Source organism: Hemitrygon akajei, chromosome 10 (genome assembly GCF_048418815.1).
Source record: "Hemitrygon akajei chromosome 10, sHemAka1.3, whole genome shotgun sequence".
NCBI classification, from domain to species: domain Eukaryota; kingdom Metazoa; phylum Chordata; class Chondrichthyes; order Myliobatiformes; family Dasyatidae; genus Hemitrygon; species Hemitrygon akajei.
Genome location: NC_133133.1, coordinates 54038572 through 54058870, shown reverse-complemented (window position 1 = coordinate 54058870; position 20299 = coordinate 54038572). Strand labels below are relative to the sequence as shown.

Below are 20299 nucleotides of genomic sequence, written 5' to 3'. Positions count from 1 at the left end.
AAGCCTAGGTATGATCTATTTCTAGTATGTAATCATTTTAGTTTTGTTGGTAATGCAGCTTTGAGAAGCTATGGCAAGCTGAACTGAAGCAGTATGGACGAGAGAAGGCCTCTCTGGGGCGAGTGGCCTGGCGGTTCTGTCAAACAAGGGCTTTCATCGCTGTTGGCTGCCTGATGATTACAATGATAGCCAGCTTTGTGGGACCTGTGAGTAATAACTCCCATCATTTAATTCTCTGAATAAGTTATACAGTGTGATTCATTTGAATAAGTTATTGCAAAGCCGAATCATGTTTTGGATTTTTAAGACAATACCCCAAATTCAGAATGCATTATTTTTGTTGGACAAATAGGCTGGAAAGGAGTTGCTGTTTCATAAGATTGGGCCTGGGGTCAGAGAGTTAAAGTTTTGAGGTACATGGATGTCAGGGGATGAAATTTGTTCTTAAGTGTGAGAATAGGCACCTACTTTGAACAAATGTGATCATGATTCCTTCCCAGAGCTACCATAAAGAGTTATCATAGAAACCTGATTATTTAATATTTTCACATGTAGAAAAATGCCAGGAACTAACTTCATGATTAGATTATTATGGTAATTTCCTCTACTTCAACCATACAACGTAAAATAAAAGTGCAACACAATGATGTTATACATGGACCCAATTTTAGCACACCTAGGCAATTATAGGGACAGATGAAAAGAAAATCAATCTATTAACAATCTAATCAATCCACTGTGACCATAAGTGTTTCATTAGGGAAGGAGTAATGGAAGAAAACAGTTGAGAACTGACAGATAGTGAATGAATTAAGGAGAGTGGGGAAAACATAACTTTCAAGAAAATCCTAACTTCCCTTTACCTAAAATTTATTAGAAAATAAACTTGTCAGCACCAACCAACATTTTTCTTTATTATTCCAATGTAAAACAATTCAGCAAACCTTCATTTTGGTGATTTCCTGAGAATTCTGCTAAGAAGCAATAATATGAAACGAGAGATCAAATTTGAATATAATAATGATGATCAGTTTATTATCAAACACTGTGATGTAATAAATTGTTTTATCACTAAAATAATATACCTAGGATGCTTTAAAAGAAGGTGGATTGTTATGATGTATAGGTACTTCTCTAGTGCTTCTGCTTGGCTGCTGGAAGTTTGTTGTTCCTCATAGTTCCAATGGGGCCAGTAACTTGTGGAGCTGGTTCCTCTACCAGCCCTGCTGCTGACTTCTGAATTTGAACCAATGCCCAGAACAGATAACTTGGTCATACTGGTTGCTATCAGTTGCCATCCTGAGAAAGTGATATAATTCTCCTACTCTATTATGGCTAGTCATGCATGTTTGGACTTCACATCTGTAAATAGTTCAAAGCCACTGCGAATGACCAATCTCCCAAAAGCTCTGGCTTACTCTTCAGGCTGTCAGATTTGGATATTGACTGTCCAGGACTCAGCTCTGCCTTGAAACTTACTCAAAATCTGCAAATTTTGAAAATTAATCTTATGAGATTTGAAGGTTTGGCCCATTATGTATTGGAGATGGCCCAAAATGGTATGACAGACTTCTTAACTTTTTGGACATGATTTTAAGCTGGATACAGATTTCCTCAGGATTGTGAAACTTCTTGGCAGATTATGATGCTGGATGTGAAGCATATACTGTAGCTATATTTATTGCCGGGTCTCTGAAGTTCACATTCTTGAACTCCTCAGTAGAAGTGGCAGATGACTCAATCACAATGCTAGTATCTCCTATTCACTACTGTTGGGTGTTTTACCAGTTATACCTTGCCTTCTGACACAATCTGTCAAACTTTTTGCAGGTGCAACAAGATCACACTGCCGCCTCAGGAAAATTCTCCTCCTCAAAACTCTCTTTGCAAATCTGCTAGCTTTTTCGTAGGAACTTCTAGTTGTTGTTTAAAAACCAGAGGGAGGAAGAAGATGATGAGTTAGAGTAGTACTGAAAAGATGGACTTCAGCAAAGGATTGACATCGCAATACAATTTAACAAATTCATAAAGTACATTGTGTGCTTCTGAGATTCATTCATTAAAGGAATACAAGTAGCATTTGGAACCCCTATCTCTGGGGACCTCAGTTTTACACTTTCACAGTCATAGAGTTTTGCTGCTTCATTATTTATTGTTTAGTGTTAAATAAAATTTGGAGTAACTTCTTTCATTGGGAAGCATTGACCAATATTTGTGATCTGCCTCTAATCTCATTTGTACGTAATTATGTACCTGTTGTACATAACCATCCTATAACACACAAGCTTAGAATTTAAAACCACAGAGACAGATTCACTCAAATCTTGGGTTTCTGTGCTAATTGGTTTTGAAGTCAAAATTAAACCTTGAAGTGTGAATGTAATTCAATAAAGGATTAAATTATTTCAGAAACGTCTAACAAGTAAATGTCCTGTGTAGTCCACAAGTTCAGGGGGTTCTGCAGGTGCTGGAAATCCAGAGTATGTTTCATTTAACACCCAAAATGCCTTGAATGTAGTTTAAGAATAATATTTTTGTACTAACAACTAAAAATCTTACAGAAAGGAGGAGGTGTATTTGCATCAGTTGAATCAATTGCAGCTTCCTCAGTGATTCCCTTGTGGCTAAAGGGATCAGGGGGTATGGAGAGAAAGCAGGTACAGGGTTCTGAGTTGGATGATCAGCCGTGATCATACTGAATGGCGGTGCAGGCTCAAAGGGCCGAATGGCCTACTCCTGCACCTATTTTCTATGTTTCTATGTGGAGGTTTAGTGGGAATTTAAACCCTTATTCATATTGATTGTAAAGTTGCATTAAAAGGCAGCAACGTTTGGATACAATTCTTTGGTCAAAGATATATTTCTTCAGAGAAACTATTATCCATAGGGTCATTTTTTTCATTGTTAGAAAACATTTTAAATTAAAGGGCTTGTACTACATCTGCCAGCTGTAGCTGCTGTGAACTCTTCTGACAGTTCAATTCAGTAATATTTGTGCTTCATCCTTGGACATAGTGCTAATAACAGTGGCAAAGCTGGAAGTCAATAAAGAGCTCCAATCCTACCTGTTGCTAATGTGAAATGGCTTCAACTTTGACATTTTATTTACCACTGTTCATATATTTTCATAAACCAGTCATATAATGGTTAGGATCTTAATATTGATATATGAAATATTTGTATTGACTTTATGGAATAATATTCCCTGGGAGGAGCTTTACATGCCAAGAATTGAGAAGTAGCTTCTTCCCCACCTCACCCCACCCCCTACCACTGTTATATTCATTTATTTCTGAGGATTTCTGGCTCATTTAAATGAAAATGTTATGAAAATTGCTACAAAATTAAATGGAGAATAAAATTGTAAACTCATATATTCTCTACATGTTTTTTGTTGAAGTTTTGCCATGATTTGGAGTGATACTGAACACTTGTCTTTCTCCAATAGGCTGTTGTCATTCGGAGACTATTAGAGTATGCACAAGCCCCAGAGTCAAACCTTCAATACGGACTGCTGTTAGTCTGGGGCATTTTCATGGCCGAGTTGGTGCGTTCCTGGTTATTTGCATTGACCTGGGCTTTAAACTATCGCACTGGAACACGGCTCCGGGGCGCATTACTTACACTGGCCTTTGAAAAAATTCTTAAGCTACGAAACCCGAAAGATATTACAGTTGGAGAAGTAAGAGTTTTTTTGTTGTACACTACATGAAAAGGATGTTTTATCTCTTTAAATATATCTATTTTAGCACTCGGGTTTTGCATTAAGTATTCTATGTGAATTGTTTGTTTTTAGAAGAGATCAGCAAAATGGATAAAACTGGTGTAAATTTACAGAATGGCATAAAGGCTGTAGCAAAGAAGGATTTTAGTTTGGAAAATCAAGAAGTAGAATCAATTTAAAGACACAAAACAAATAGCAAGAGAGAAAAACTTTAGTTGTGCAGGGGCCTAAAATAGGACATAGTGTAACTTGGCAAATTAGAAATGCATGAAACAATAACACAATAGTCATAGGAGAGTTTAACCCATATTTGGACAAGGAAAATAAAATTAACACCAACAATATGGAAGGTTGATTTATATAGTACAAAGGAAAAAGGTTTTCTAGATAAACATGTTGAGGAATCAGTGAGGGAACATGATGTATTAGATCCAGTACTGTAATATATGAAAGGGCCAATTCAGGTGGTTAAGCGACTATTAGGAAATAGTGATAATTGTAATATTGAAAGTGATGTAATTAAATTTGAAAGTAGAGACTTAAAATCTGGGAAATAATATAACTATTAAAACATGTGGCATGAGCCGCCTATTGTTAGTGAATCTACATAAAACCGTATGATAGTAAATCTGTAATGGTTGACTTTTTAAATAATTAATACATAGATTGCTGTAATATATATCCCTTCAAGCAAAAAAAAGGAAAAGAAGACCATCTATGCAGTCCAAGAGAAAAAGATAGTATTAGATCAAAGAAAAAAGGGTTTATAATATTGCCAAAATAAAATCAGTAATCGTGAGGATCGGGGAAGCTTCAGAATTCAGCAAAAGTGGACTAAAGCATTGTCAAGGAAAGGGAGCAGACTAGTCTGCAATTAAAAAAAAATGGATTGTAAATGCTTCTACAGATATGTGAAATGGAAAGGAATTGCAAAATGTGCCACTTATAGATTGAGACGGGGAAGTCCCAAGCTGACATCAGAACACTGACGGAAGCACCCAGAGTCAACCCCCTTCAGAGGAATTTCTATCAAATCTCCACTCATCAATCTTCCAAACTCAGCAGTTACAAGTCTTGACTGTCAAACTGTTCTTCATAAGACAACCCAGCCATCACAGCCATTAGTCCAGGAAAGCTTTGCATTAATATCCTTCCTTAAGTACCAATGTCTTGGCAATGTCCTATGCCATAAAGAATAGTCTCCCTATTTATATTCAGTTGCTTTAGTAATAAATGATGACATTCTGTTAGCTTTCTTAATTACTTGTTATATCGTCACTGAGCTTTTTAAGAATCATGCACGAGGACACCCAAACCCTATGCACTGTATCTCTGAATCTTTGTACTATATCAGTGGGATAGGTGCATGGCCAAGTGGTTAAGGCATCAGTCTACTGATCTGAAGGTCGCTAGTTCGAGCCTCAGCTGAACTTAACCACACATTGCTCTGCGACAACACCGGTGCCAAGCTGTATGGGTCTTAATGCCCTTCCCTTGGACAACATCGGTGGTTTGGAGAAGGGAAACTTGCAGCATGGGCAACTGCAGGTCTTCCATACAACCTCGCCCAGGCCTTAGTCATCATTGAAAATCAATGGGATAGCACAGAGCAGCTCCCTTGTTGACATCAGCACAGACGTAGGGTAGTTTTCTGGGGTAGTTTTGACAGTTTTGAGGGTGCTACCAAGCAGACATGGGGAGCAGAGCTGAAGGAGCTCCCAAACTGATATATAGCTAACTGTTATAACTGGTCAGCATGTGCCAGAGAACAGAGCTTTTTATGTCATATGACACACAAAATTAAAGCCTGTATTTCAGTCAGGAGGAAATTATGCAGTGGAGATCCCCAAGAGTTAGATCTAGAGCTGCAGTTTAAAAAAAAATTTGGACCTGGGTGTATAGGGCACAATTCCCAAATTTGCAAACCTTGGAGGTGTACTCATCTGTGAGGAGGATAATTATAGGAGATATAGATAGACAAGTAGCATGAGCAGAAAGGTGTTGAGGAATTTTAGTGCTGGAAAATATGAAGTATTACATTTTGGTAGGAAGAAGAGGCAAAATAAACCAGGGACACTATTCTAAAAGGAGTACTGAAACAGAAAGATAGTGGGAGGAGGGGTTGTAATTTGAGGTTGGAAAAGTAGAATGAAAAATTTGAGTTAAAAGACAATACAGAATCCTGAACTTTGTAAGTAGAGGCACAGAATGCAAGTGTACCTGATTCAACCACAAGCAGCGTGGTATCCACCTGTGGGTGCCACATGAAGAAAGATGTTTTTGAGAGGATGCAGAAGAGATTCCAGAGATTGAGGACATTAGTTGTGTAGATAGACTGGAGAAGCCAGACTTGTTCTCAAAACTAGGGGTTCTAAGGAAGTCTTATCAAGGTAAATTAATGAATGGCTTTCAGAGTATTATTAAGCTATTCCCTTTGGGAGCGGGGTCAAGAAAGTGATTGGCAAAGTACCACACGGTAGGAGGATTTTTTTTTACATTAATACATTCTGGAATGGAATTGGTAGTGGGGGTGGATTCAATTGTAACTTTTGAAGAGGAGCTGGAAACAGTATCTGAAAGAAGTGGGCAGGCTGTCAGGAGAGGGTGAGTGTGTGGCACTGTCTGTTGTAACCATTCCACATTTCTTTCCATCTATTTTTGTACTCTTGGATGGTGCAGAACATTACATTTACTTTGCCATTCTCTTTCAGTTGGTGAACATCTGCTCAAATGACGGACAACGGCTCTTTGAAGTGGCCTCTGTGGGTTCCATGTTGACAGGAGGTCCATTTGTTGCCATACTGGGAATTATCTATACAGCTCTTTTTTTTGGGCCTACTGCTCTACTGGGATCAGCTGTCTTCATTCTTATCTATCCATTATTGGTATGCACTGAACCCTTGGTCAAATAGTTTGTATGACATCCCACGTGCTCACTCTTTAAACTTGAGGGCATAGTTGGCACTCAAGACATGTTTACTTTTTGGAACTTGTTAGTAACATTTTGAAATACTTTGGCCATGAGACAGAGTACAAGTGTAATACTAGAAAAAACAGATATGAATGAATTTTACATTCTGGTTGTTCAGTATTCAATCAAAATTAAAAATGTACATTGCTTTCATGTTGCCTTTTCAAGCTTTTGTGGCATTTTCTTTGAATTCATAGTGGGCAAGTGGGAGATCATCCTTCCCCATTGTAATACAAAGAAATTATAAGTTTTGTTAAAATTTTGTTTTAAGTATGAATGATGAAGTAATTACTAATAGACCAATGTATGTGATTGAGGCTCAGTTTATAATGTCCTGTGATAAATTTATTTGACTATTTTTCCACTAATATTTTACAGGACAGTACATTTGTATTGTGATATCTGTTTGCTTTGAAAGAGGTAACCCTGGTGGTTCACTTTTGCCGTTCATTACCTGACAAACTCTTAAGATTTTGAACTTTTTTGCCAACCACACTGTCTGAAAATATTCCAATCTTTCATCAGAGCTACAATTTTTCAGTCCTGGTACGCTGTTCATAGCTCTCTTCTATATCTGTTTCAGTGCTTTCTTGTATTGTAGTTTCTTTAATGTTAAAGTACTCAATGCAGTGATTAAAGAAGTGTTGCTCGCAGTTCTGGCATCCCTGAACATAGATTATTTAGATCACTTTTTAACCATCTTTAAGGATTTGTTGGACTACCATTTGCTTTGTCTCTCAGTATCACTCAATATAATTTATTTATTTGTATTCCCTTGTCTTATGGCACTTTTCTAAATTAAATCCCACTTTACTGCTCAGCCAACCAGACTACCTATTTCTACCTGTATTCTAAACTTTTGTCCTCTCTATTTTTGTGCACTTTATGCAGTCCTGTGTAGGTCTGTAGTCTAGTGTAGCTTTCCCTGTGTTTTTTTTATTACGTAGTTCAGTCTAGTTTTTTGTACTGTGTCATGTAAACCATGGTCCTGAAAAAAGTTGTCTCATTTTTACTATGCTCTGTACCAGCAGTTATGGTCGAAATGACAATAAAAGTTGACTTGACTTGAAAGACATATTCAATTTTTAGATCATCTGCAGATTTTCTTAATGTGCCCCTTATGTTTAGTGTAAATCATTAATTTTAGTAAGTACCAAGAGGAGTACTGAATCCCATGGTCCTATTGAAAACACCCTTCCAATCATACCTACTACTGTATCCAACTTGACCCCTTTTCCTGCATCACATAGCTTTTACTATTTTTTAAAACCATCCAGCCATATGAGACTCCAGATTTGACAGTTTTCTGAATCCCTTGGATCTGTTCCTTAAATGTTTCCCAATACTCTTTGAGTGATTTATTTCCCAAGCCACTCTTTTTTGTCCATTTCTGTCAAATAACTCTCAATCTGGTAAAATTGTTCTACCCATTTAGAGTCTTCAGTCCAATTTTATCTTCATTCTTTTCCAAAACTATGTTAATTCTAACTGAAGAATGATCAGTACCACAACTCTGAGCTCACTGAAATTCCACCATTCCGATTCAGATTAGTGTATTGTTATATTCACCAGAGTGCAATGAAATTTTGGCTCGTGTGAAGCTAGCTTCATTCTTGAAAACTAAATCCAGAATAGGACAAAGGAAGTTCATAATTTATTTTAGGAATTTTGTGCTGTTGATACATTTAACATTGACCGTCTCTGAGTTTGAGTAATCAAAATTACCCCCACCCCTATTACTCTCCTAGTGTGTTAATACTCTTCTGTCCTTGAGAGCACCGATTATAGAGCTATAGTACAAAACTACTTAAGGGGTGGGGAGGGTCAATGGAAGCCTAATGTTCCAAGTTCAAGGATTCTCAGCTGAGTGACAGGGATAAAATGGGAGAGGATGAGATTGTTGCTTAAGGAAACAGTCACTGCTGTTCCATCTCCTTATACTGTTTGGAGGTCTGAAATACACCCCTGCAATGTGATTGCTCCTTTGATATCTTTTTCATTCAGTTTGTATTATCTCGTTTGATGATTCTTCTACCATGTCATTTCTTCTCACAGCAGTGAATGTTTCTTTAACCACTATTCTCACCTTTTTTACTCCTCTTTCTCAACTGAAAACCCTTTAACTAGGAGCATTAAGTTGCCGTTCAACTCCCCCCTTTAAGTTTTTTTTGTGAAATAGCTCTACTATCAGTGTGCTCAGTGCCTGTCTTATTCACTACCTCGCTTGCATTTAGATATATAATGTACTATCAGCCCTTTTTTGCTTATGTGCTAACCTTTGTTTTCTCTGTCAACTCGGTTTCAAAGTAAGTTTTCTGATTTCATTTCTTTCTTTCTTTCTCAATCTTTTTTATTAAGTTTCGAGTTGATAAACATAACAATGATAATGATACAAGGAGATGGGGATTACATTAATAATGGTTAACGTATACAGACACAGACTCCGAGCAACATGTGTAATCTAAGCTCCCCAATCTCTTAATAACTGAACAAGAAAAAGATTCAAAAAATGTTATGCAAAAAATGTCCCCCAAACTAAAAAAAACAAAAACAAAACAGAAGCTGGACTGCCATGTTTCATTGGTTAAAATCATTATTTGTCATTAACTCTGCTCCTCAATGCACAAACAAAAAGTTCTTGAGAAGGATTCGGAAAAGGTCAGCTTACATCATATGAAAATGTTGAATAAATGGCCTCCAAGTTTCTTTAAATTTAACCGAAGGAGTGATAGTACCACTCCTAATTTTTTCTAAGTTTAAGCATGTTATAGTTTGGGAAAACCATTGAAATGTAGTAGGGGGATTAGAATCTTTCCATTTAAATAAAATGGATCTTCTGGCTATTAACATAACAAATGCAATCAAACGGCAAGCTGAAGGGGATAAATGACTAGAGTTCATCACTGGTAATCCAGAAATTGCAGTAATAGGATGAGGTTGTAAGTCAATATACAAAACTACTGAAATAATATCAAAAATGTCTTTCCAATATTTTTCCAAAAGAGGACAAGACCAGAACATATGTGTCAAGGAAGCTACCTCAGAATTACATCTGTCACAGACAGGATTTATATGGCAATAAAAACAAGCTAACTTATCCTTAGACATATAGGCCCTATGAACCACCTTAAATTGTATTAAAGTCTATCTAGCACACATCGAAGAAGTGTTAACTTGTTGGAGAATTTTCTCCCATTTCTCTATAGGTAAAGATACCTGAAGTTCTCTTTCCCATTCATTCTTAATTTTTTGCTTTTCATTTCTAGATCTGTTTTTCCCCCTCATTGCTCAGATTCCCACCCCCCACAACAAAGGTTAGTTTAACACCCCTCACAATCCCTCCTTTTCCCTAAGCAAACATAACCCTGTTGGTTTCTCCCCTTTTGAGAGGCAAGTATTCTGACCCTTCCCTAAAATTGATCTCCAGAATATTGCTGGAACTTAAGAACCCCTCTTTTGCATCCTCTCCCCAAAATTATTTGATATCTTTAACTTCTATAATGTTCTATTGCATTATTCAATAGCTTGCAATTGCTTGTTATTTAAGGCAGGTTGTTCCACACTGCTGGTACTTGCTTTTTATACTTGTGCAGTTGTCCTTTTGTTTTGATTTAGCTGTTAAGTTCTTTTTTAAAGTTCATTAAGGCCCAATCCTAAACGTTAACCTGTCTTTTCTCATCTCCGATGCAGACATCTTTTTGTCCATTTTTTTTCTGTTTTTGTTTGAAGTCAGTAGTTATTCACTTATCAAATGCTGGTTGAAAATTAATCTTTTCTCAGCTGGAGATGTTCATCATTATATTTGCAATTGCTGTTTTTTCTCAGTCAATTTTGCCATCTTGGGTGATGGTGTTAATTAAGCCTGTGAAAAGAATTCATGATTGGAATAAGATACTAACAATGATTTACTACACTTAAATTTAGTTCACTTCAATATTTATTTTTGACAGGCAATCTATCTTTCTCATGTTTTCATAGATGTTTATGTCCAGGCTGACAACTTATTTCAGGAAGCAATGTATTGCTGTCACCGACAGACGTGTGCAGCTGATGAATGAAATTTTGAATTGTATCAAGTTCATTAAGATGTACACCTGGGAAAAATTGTTTGCTGAGAAGGTTCATTGTAAGTTTAACATGAAAACCAAAGGGTGCCTCCAGGATGGCTGGAAAAAATTCTGCTACCACGATTTCCTAGTTGTTAGTGTTTTGCAGCTTTCTGATATAAAGGAGGGGCATTTTAGGGCACTATACATTTCAGTTACAAAGTAACCCAGTGTTATTTTGGTCTGGACCCACATGGGTGCCATTTTCAAAATAAATTAACCTTCTGGGTTTTATTTTACAGCATTGGCAAACATCATCTCCTTAACATTAGATTTTTAAAAGTGAGCCCAAATTCATTATGGATTTTGGATCTCACTTTAAACAAGACCAAAAGTCATTAGAGCAGATTGAGGCCATTCAGCCCATCGAGTCTGCACCACCATTCCATTATGGCTGCTATATTATTTCTTTCAACCCCATTCTTCTGGCTTCTCCTCATAACCATGAACACCCTAATTACTCAAGAACCTATCAACCTCCACTATAAATATACTGAATGACTTTGGCCTCCACAGATGTCTGTGGCAATGAATTCCACAGATTCCCTACTCTCTGGCGAAAGAAATTCCTCCCCATCTCTATTCTATCTTTTGTGAGGCCATGTCCTCTGATCTAGAATTACCTGCTTTAGGAAACATCCTCTCCACATCCACTCTCTCGGGGCCTTTCAATAATCAATTTCTGGGTTATCAATCCATGTCTGATTAATAAATTCCATAAGTCGTCAGTACATTACCATATGTATTAGGGATCCCAAATTCTGTAAAAGATTTTTGAATACATACTGGTATTCATCTGTAACAAGCTTAGCAGAACATGTTGCTGTACCTACTGGCATAAAGCCTTCATAGATTTAATAACTGACATATTCCTTTACTCAATTTGGGGTTACTCTCTCATGTCTGGATTTTACATCTCAGCAATGCGACATGATATATTGCATAGATGAGGATGGAATCTTTATCAGTTTCAAGACCTTTCTCAATTCTGTTTCATGTTTTGTTGCTAAAATCTAAATCAAGTAAGATACTTCATTTCCTATTTTCAATTTTTACAGAAAAATGGACAATAGTCTATCTGAATATGGTTCTACAGTAGTTTACAGTTATAACAACACTCCTGCTTAAACAAAATAAATGAAATTTTCAGACAATAAGATAGTCTTCAACATCACTCTCTTTTAAAATTGTTATACCTGCCTTCCACAGTATCCCTCCCACTAAACTAATTACTATTCCTCTACCTAATTCCAGATGACTATTATATTTGATTTAAAACAAAATTTTTTACTAGATTTCTTGTCTTAGCTTCTTAATTTTGTACCTTCTCCCTGACGTTTAAAACCATCACTATTCCAATAATTTTTGGAAAACCTTAATAATGTTCATTTATTCCTGCAGTGATCAGAAGCAGAGAGAAACAGTTTTTGGAAAAAGCAGGTTATGTGCAGAGTATCACAGTTGGAGTTGCTCCAGTTGTGGTCGTAGTTTCCAGTAGCTGCACATTCACACTCTACATGGCATTGGGATATGATCTAACTGCAGCTCAGGTAAACACAATCACAGTTCTACTAAATGGATTATAGTCACATGAAAACATTCACAGATTAAGGCTGTTACATTTACAGTGGGCTGTGAAACTTTAGTCTAAGCCCAGATATTTTGGAGAAGGTTGTCTCCTTGGAAAAGAAAACCATGAGGTGTCAGACCCGGAAATTCTGTTGCATAATAGAATGCTTATAAGTGCATTGTGATAAAATGTCATTGAAACAAATGTAGATTCCACGATTTTTCTTCTGCATTAAAAAAAATACATAGAGCCTCTTATACGCATGCATGACATCATTTGGCCTAAGCCACATGCATGGAGGCATCACCCATAATTTTCATCCATATATATGTGGCCCACTGATGTCCTGCTAATGCAGATGCAGGCTTTCACTGCACGTGTGAAGCCTGTTTTGGAGTTAAAGGAGACCTGCCTGAACAAGTCCACCCCTAGTCTGTTGGCCTCCCACAATCCAATCACAACCCTGAATAACTCCCAACTGCAGCTGATCACAATTTTCCTATTTATCTTTAAAGAGCAAATCCATTCTTTAGGTCCCTCTCAAGATTTTTCTGTGTTGTGGAATGTACCGAAGCAAATGCTAAGCCTTTAACTGACATTGATTCTAATCAGTCAAGTGAAATCTCTGTCTGAAATGCCAATCTGTTTTGCACTTTTGGATGCTGCCTGATCAGGCCATGTTCCCAACATTTTCTAATTTTGCTTTCTTTATTCATGTAGGCATTTACTGTTGTTGCAGTCTTTAATGCAATGACCTTTGCCCTGAAAATCACGCCAATATCTGTGAAAGCTCTATCAGAGGCATCTGTTGCTGTGGGCAGATTTAAGGTACAGTTTTTGAGCTTCTGTTTTAATTTACCTTTAAAATGATGTGTCACATACAAGATTCCTAAACCAGGTGCTCAGCTAGTAATTGATATCTGTTGATAAAAATTGATTATCCCTGAATATTGTAGTTGCATCTGCAGGTGGAAAAAAAGGAATTCACTTCTAGTGTAATTGCATTATTTGGTAGTTTAATAAGAGGGAATCTAAGGAAGCTTGTCATCACTTCTGCAAGGAGATATTTCCAACAGCACAGTACATTTATAGTATTGAACTGAAATATCAACCTACTGGAATAGTGAAATAAGATCTGACTGCAGTTGAAAGATTTGTGTGCTTCCCACTGAGCCACAGCGGACTCATCTCCAATCACCTTAAAAATGATGGATTAAAAGTACTCCATATGTTATATGTCCTGAATTACACTTTTAAAAAGTATACCTTACTGGTTACACCCTTCAAATAGATCTTAGAATTCAATCTACAACCCTAATAATACTGTTCTAATTCTCCAAATAAGATAAACTTAAATAATGGCCTTTGAGAAAGGAGAACTGCCAACAAAATAAAACAAGGTTTGTTTAAATCACTTATTTTACCACCTCTATTATTCTGCTGTCTACCTGCCACTGAAGATTATTTATTATTTTACTGATAATATGTTTAGCAAATCCTCCTGCTCTGACTTGCAAAGGTACCCTGAGGTTTGTAAACACAAGGGATTGTGCAGGTGCTGGAAATCTCTTTCAATATTTTTATTAGTTTCTGCATAAAGGAATACAGAGTACAAGAAGATATATAAGTCAAAAGAGAAAAAAAAGTACCAAATACATTGTATTGAAAATACAGTTACAATCACAAAACCTTGTATTCATAAAAACTAAATTAAATCGTAATATTGAAATATAATCATTTTGTTATACAGAAAAAAAATCTAAAGCCACTACCAAAGTCAGAGCTGTTAGGAAAAGCAAGAAAAAAGGGGAAAAAAAACCCTTGTCATCTAATAAAATATTTTATTAGCCACTATCTGTACTTTTAAAACAAATCAAAGGTTTTGCAATAACTCAAAAATGGTCTCCACAATGTATAAAAGTCTTGGCTAGATTGGAAATCTTGAGAAACACACACAAAGTGCTAGAAGAACACAGCAAGTCAGTCAGCATCAACGGAGGGGAATACACAATTGACATTTTGGACTGAGACCTTTCATTATCACTGGTAAGGAAATGAGGCAGAAGCCAGAATGAGGAGGTGTGGCAGGGGAAGGAGTACAAGCTGGCAGGTAACAGATGAGACAAGGTGAGGTGGATGGTGTCTGGGGGAGGGGAGATGAGGCAAGAAGCTTAGACGGGATAGGTGGAAGAGGTAAAGTGTTGAAGACGAAGGAATCTGATAGGAGAGGACAATGGACCATGAAAAAGGGGAAGGGGAAGGAGAAGGGGGAGAACCAGAGGGTGATGATTGGCATTTGCATCATGCTCCCCTATCATCCTACCCAAATTTCCCTCACCTGGTTTCATTTGATAACTTGTACTCCTTCCTCTGCTCCCTCCACCTTCTTATTCTGGCTTGTGCCACTTCCTTTGCTGTCGTGGCGATGGGTCTTGGCCCAAAATATCATCTCTTTATTCCTCTCCATAGAGGTAGCCTGATTTGTTGAGTTCCTCCAGCATTTTTGTGCTTTGCTCCTGAAGTTTTGTGCCTTTCGTGCTTTTGCTGATAAATGATTAGAAAGGAACGTATGTGAGATTTTTGTGCTTTGTTTGATTGCTATACCGAATGACGTAATTTGTTTGTTAATTAAAAACACCTCAGAACTACTGTGTGGAACTAAGGCAGTTATTACACATTACTGTTTGTGACTATATTTGTGGATAATCAGCAGTCACTATTAGGCAATAATTTATCACACAAGGTCTTCATTAGTTGAAAACTTTGGTTATTAAGATTGATGCAGTCATGTGATACTCATGGTTATTGTTGACTTTGATATGTTATGGAGTAACTGAATTAAAAGAACTATCAAGAGTAGCAGGAGTTTGCAACTCAGAATTTTGCAACTGCAAGAGCAAATTTACCCATATAACCATATAACAATTACAGCACGGAAACAGGCCATCTCAGCCCTTCTAGTCCTTGCCGAACGCTTCCTCTCACCTAATCCCACTGACCCGCACTCAGCCCATAACCCTCCATTCCTTTCTTGTCCATATACTTATCCAATTTTGCTTTAAGTGACAATACCGAACCTTCCTCTACCACTTCTACTGGAAGCTCATTCCACACAGCTACCACTCTCAGTAACGAAATGCCCCCTCATGTTACCCTTAAACTTTTGCCCCCTAAGTCTCAACTCATGTCCTCTTGTTTGAATCTTGTTTGAATTGTTCGAGACCCATGTTTCCCATTAGCTCAAAATCCAGCAGGTTTGTCTGTTTAGTGTGGCCATAGTTCCTCTTCAAATTACTTTTTTTATAAATACGTAAAATTTAAACTTTCAATAAACAACAAATTCTTCTGCAAAAGCTTATAACTCACATAAGAGAAAGTACCCTTCCAAGAGTACAGTGTGCTATAGAAAATCTTATGAAGCTCTAATTTGCTTTGAATATGATAGTGTTTAATTCTATAAAATTGCACAGAAAAATACACAGAAACAAGCCATTTAGCACAATTGTTTATATATTGATATTTATATACTCGTGCCTTATTTATCAAAGTAATGCAATTTATTTAAAGGCTATCAAATCCAGTGCCCCTTACTTTTCCAATTTTTAAAAAATTTCATTTCCCTTTGAAAGCGGTTACTTCTCTCAACTTTCTGAGCTAGAAAGTTCTATATTCAGAGCATTCTGAATTAAGAACTCTCACCTCATTTTTCAGTTAGATTTATCTGCAATGATTTTGCATTTGTCACAATGTGTTTTGGACTTCACCACAAATGGAAACATTCCCAAATCTGTCCTGCATTACCCATTCATACTTCTAAAGACTTCAATTAACTTAGCTTTTAGGTTTTCTTATGTAAAAAACACTTGCTCAAACTTCCTGATAGCTACAATCCCTCATTTCTGGTCCTATTTTTGTAATGTTTCATTTTACTATTGCTTCAGTATTTCTGCATCTTTTTTATGCTGAGGACACTTACATGTATTGTACTCAGTAATATAAATTCAATTTGCCCCTTTCCAGAACCCTATGTAAGTTTAATTTATTGTCTCTAGCTCTGCATTTGATTGTTTTGCTAATAAATCCCATGTGCTTCACTGGAATGGAAATAACAAGTTGCCAGTTTATTTTTTATTCCTATTTCTATTTCAAGTAGTTCTCTCTGAGCATCTTAAACAATGTTGCATATTATTTCTAGAAACAACTTTTAAAACCAAAACTCTCCCAAAGGAAAAGTAAGGAGAAGACAATGAGCATAAGCTTATGATTGAATTTGAACTTCAAAATTAGAACTGCTTTATAATGTGCCATACATGCAGAGATACAAAGAGTTGCCAAATGAAATAAAATTAGTCACTTTTCATTCACTTTATAAGCAGGTCAAATCTGCAATTAAATTTCTGTTAATAATTTATACAGCATCTTTACCATTGAAAGTTATGCCCCCCTAAATCTAAAAAATGGGAAAATTTCTTGCAATATTGAAATCTTACTGTGTTCTTTGAGTGCTAAATTCAGTAGTCTTACAATAATAGATCAACACTGTGTATTGCTTTGATTAAAAATTGTTTTCCCTTCTCACCTCTACAGCATTTACTTTTAATGGAAGAACTAGAAGTTGTAAGGAAGGAGCCTGTTAACCCACACAATGCCATTGAATTTTGTGATGCTACTTTGGCATGGGAAAGCAGCAGTTCCTGTTTTTTAGAAAGACAAGTAGATGCAAACAAAGGTGACATGAAGAAGATGAAAAAAAGGAAAGGAAGAGGGATAGAGAAGAAAAAAATGAATCTTTATGTTGAAGCTGATCCAGAAAATTCACTTGTCAAACAAAATAATCATGGCACTAAAATTCAGTATGACCACGATGACTTACATGTTAATTTATCATCTCCAAAACCCAAATTCCAGACAGCCTTACATCATATCAACTTAAATGTCGAACAGGTATACTTAAATAATGGTTTCAAAATGCTGAGCTCAGGATTCCTGTACTGTTTTAAATATTTGAAATATAGTTATCATTTTTTAAAAATCAAAGCTCAAAACTTCGATTTTAGTGATGTTTCAATAATACAACTTAATCCCCAAAACCATAGTTCCTTTGTATGAATGTGATTGGAATTGTCAGTAATACCTGGATCTATTTTGAATAGCAACAAATTTCTGCTAATTTTGCTTACAGAAAATTAGGGGACAATTATTATTCAACACAGAAAATTAGGGAACAATTATTATTATTCTGTGGCTAACTTGGATCTTTTCATGATAACTAATGCTAATTTAATTGTTACAACAATGTGTTAATCAGATTATACTCACTATTTGATCACAGAACATTGTCGATTAGAAAGTGCTAGTATATTGCTAGTACTGTATAAGCCTGAAGATGAAGACAATTTCGAAATTCAACCACTGCTTTTTTTTTTCAAATTACTGTTCAGCACTTTGGAATATGGTGTCTGGTGTATCAATGAAGCATGATGCACTTATGACAGATGCATAAATATTTCTAGACTGGCATATTTATTGGGCATTTTACACTATGAACTGCCTAGAAATTAAATTATATAACACATTCATTTTCTGTAATGCATGATTGATTTGAAGAAGAAAGCTGATTGCATAATGTGCTTGATACTTTTAAGAACATAATGTGAATCTGAATTATAGTCATCCAAGGGTGCTCATCAGCTTTGCATGTAGGTCATTGGATGCAAAGCAACACTACAAAGGGATATGAGAAGCTCAGATGGAAAATAATGGGTAGGCACGCCTGTTCAGCAAATAATTAAGGAGACTAATGGAATGACAGCTTTTATTGCAAGGGGTATATGTATAGAATAGGGAAGTTCTGTTGCATTGGTGAGCCTGCATGTTGAGTAACATATACAGTTTTGGTCTCCACATTTAGAGAAGGCTAGATTTGCGATATAATAAAGAAATCTACAGGGCTGATAGCTAGGGAGAGCCGTATAGTCATTGGAGTTTAAAAACATAAGATCCTGAGGGAGATTGATAGGATTGATCTGGACAGATTGTATTCCTTTGTATATCTCGAACTAGGGACAATAGTTTAAAATTAAGTGTTGCTTAGTTAAGGCAATGAGGAGGAAATTCTTTGAAAATAATTCAGAAAATGTGCAGCATGGGTGGTTGATGTTTGGGTTGAGTTGTTCTCTGATCTTGGCAATTTACCTGCAAACGTAAACACACTGATATTGTCTCCTTGTATGGTGACAAAATGCTTGCAAGTAAACTGCCAAGATCAGAGAACAGCTCAACCCAAGCAGGAAATTTTTTATTTCATGAATCTTAGGAAATTTCTAACCTGTAGAGTTTTGAATGCAGGGCCACAGAAAATATTCAATTGAAGCAACAGATACATATTTGAACCATAAATAAATCAAATGATGGTGGGAGAATGTGGGAAAATAGTATTGGGAATAAAATTGAATCGGCAATGATCTGGTTGAATAGCAGCAGAGGCTAAAGGGACAGAGTGACTACTCATGCTCTTGTCTCTTATGTTCTTTAATTCAGTGAGTTCTATCAGTGGCAGCAGCCATTTGTCATGTTCCTGTAAGGTGCAGTCATGAATACAGTCTAAAGTAGCTGAGCAAGCCTCAGGGGAAAAGCAGGTCCATAATAGGATGAACGCTTGCTTGGGCATGAATTTAGATGATCTAAGTCTAAGTCAGAAATCATTACTGAAGTTTGTGTTTATTTCTCACCAAGGGACTAGATCTTTTCATGGTCAGATCTGTGATGGTTTTCCTTGATGTTCATCATTGCCACTTTGAAACCAATAGTTTGTCAGAGATGCAAGTTTTATGACCTGCACTCTTATTTCAGGCTTTCCTATTGTGATGTACAACTTTGTTTAAGAGCTCCTGCAAAGGTATGTGAAATGCTGAAAGTTCACGCTTTGAGTTACAGAGAAATCAACACTGAAACAGGACGTTCAGTCAGTGAAATATTAAAGGCACTTTATATCTCCCCACACTCTTACTCCTCACAGACCTTACCACTCATCTACATGCAAAGGGAAATCTGCAATGACCAACTAACCCACCAACCTGCATGTTTCTGGGGCATGGGAGGAAACTCAAGCACCTGGAGGAAATCCACACAGTCTATGGCCTACAATTCTATAGCATTGCATATTTTCTGCAGGGTGTTCAATATAACTTTATTTGAAACCTGAACGCTGAATATAACTGATAGCTGTTTGTGCAAATAGCATACTTCTGTGTATTGAAATGCAAATGATGTGCAAGCACACTGAGGGTGTGTGACATGCACAGTGAACTCATTAAGTATATAATGGATGATTGACATTGCTTATTCAAAATTTATTTTTCTCCCCCTTGTATATTGAAAATTAGCATGGGCTTCATCCACAGATGTAGATCTCAATCTCTGTGTTAGGTCCTGCTTCTGCATTGCTCAAGTGCATACTAAACCAGGATGTTAAGAATGCACCAATTGCCATGGTAAGCCCCTGCATATTCTTCACACTTGAAGTGATAACCACCACTACCATTCCATATCAGCCCAGCAATTGTCCTTGATTCTCAAGTAATGTCCTCCATATATCCTTGGATCTCTCCCCATCAGTCCTCATCTGATTCCCCAATCATTTTTTAGCACACTTCTTCCTGGCTCGCCAACTACTTCATTATTTCCAGTATCCTTCTCAGACTCCTTTGTTGAATCCAGGGAGTATTCTAATGTTATTCCCATCCTCTCTGCCCCAACTTTCCCTAATTCTTCAAATGCCTTTCAATCATAGCATAAATCCGTAATTTTGTTCTCCACTCTGCCACGGTGAGAAAGGCCTTGCCCAAATTTCATCTGAGTTGTGAGCAAATCACTCTGACCATGGTTGGTTCTGTAGAGAACTGCCGGTTATCTGCACTCAGTGCAAC

General features: G+C 36.7%; 1 protein-coding gene across 1 annotated transcript in view; it reads left to right on the top strand.

Annotated features, from left to right (window-relative positions):
- LOC140734402 (ATP-binding cassette sub-family C member 5-like) overlaps positions 1–20299 on the top strand; it is a 159442-nt gene that overhangs the window by 50331 nt on the left and 88812 nt on the right. The window contains exons 5-10 of the mRNA XM_073058296.1: positions 59–206; positions 3449–3682; positions 6436–6609; positions 10674–10821; positions 12203–12351; positions 13092–13199. Coding sequence (XP_072914397.1) covers positions 59–206; positions 3449–3682; positions 6436–6609; positions 10674–10821; positions 12203–12351; positions 13092–13199 — 961 coding nt within the window. The remainder of the gene's footprint in view (positions 1–58; positions 207–3448; positions 3683–6435; positions 6610–10673; positions 10822–12202; positions 12352–13091; positions 13200–20299) is intronic.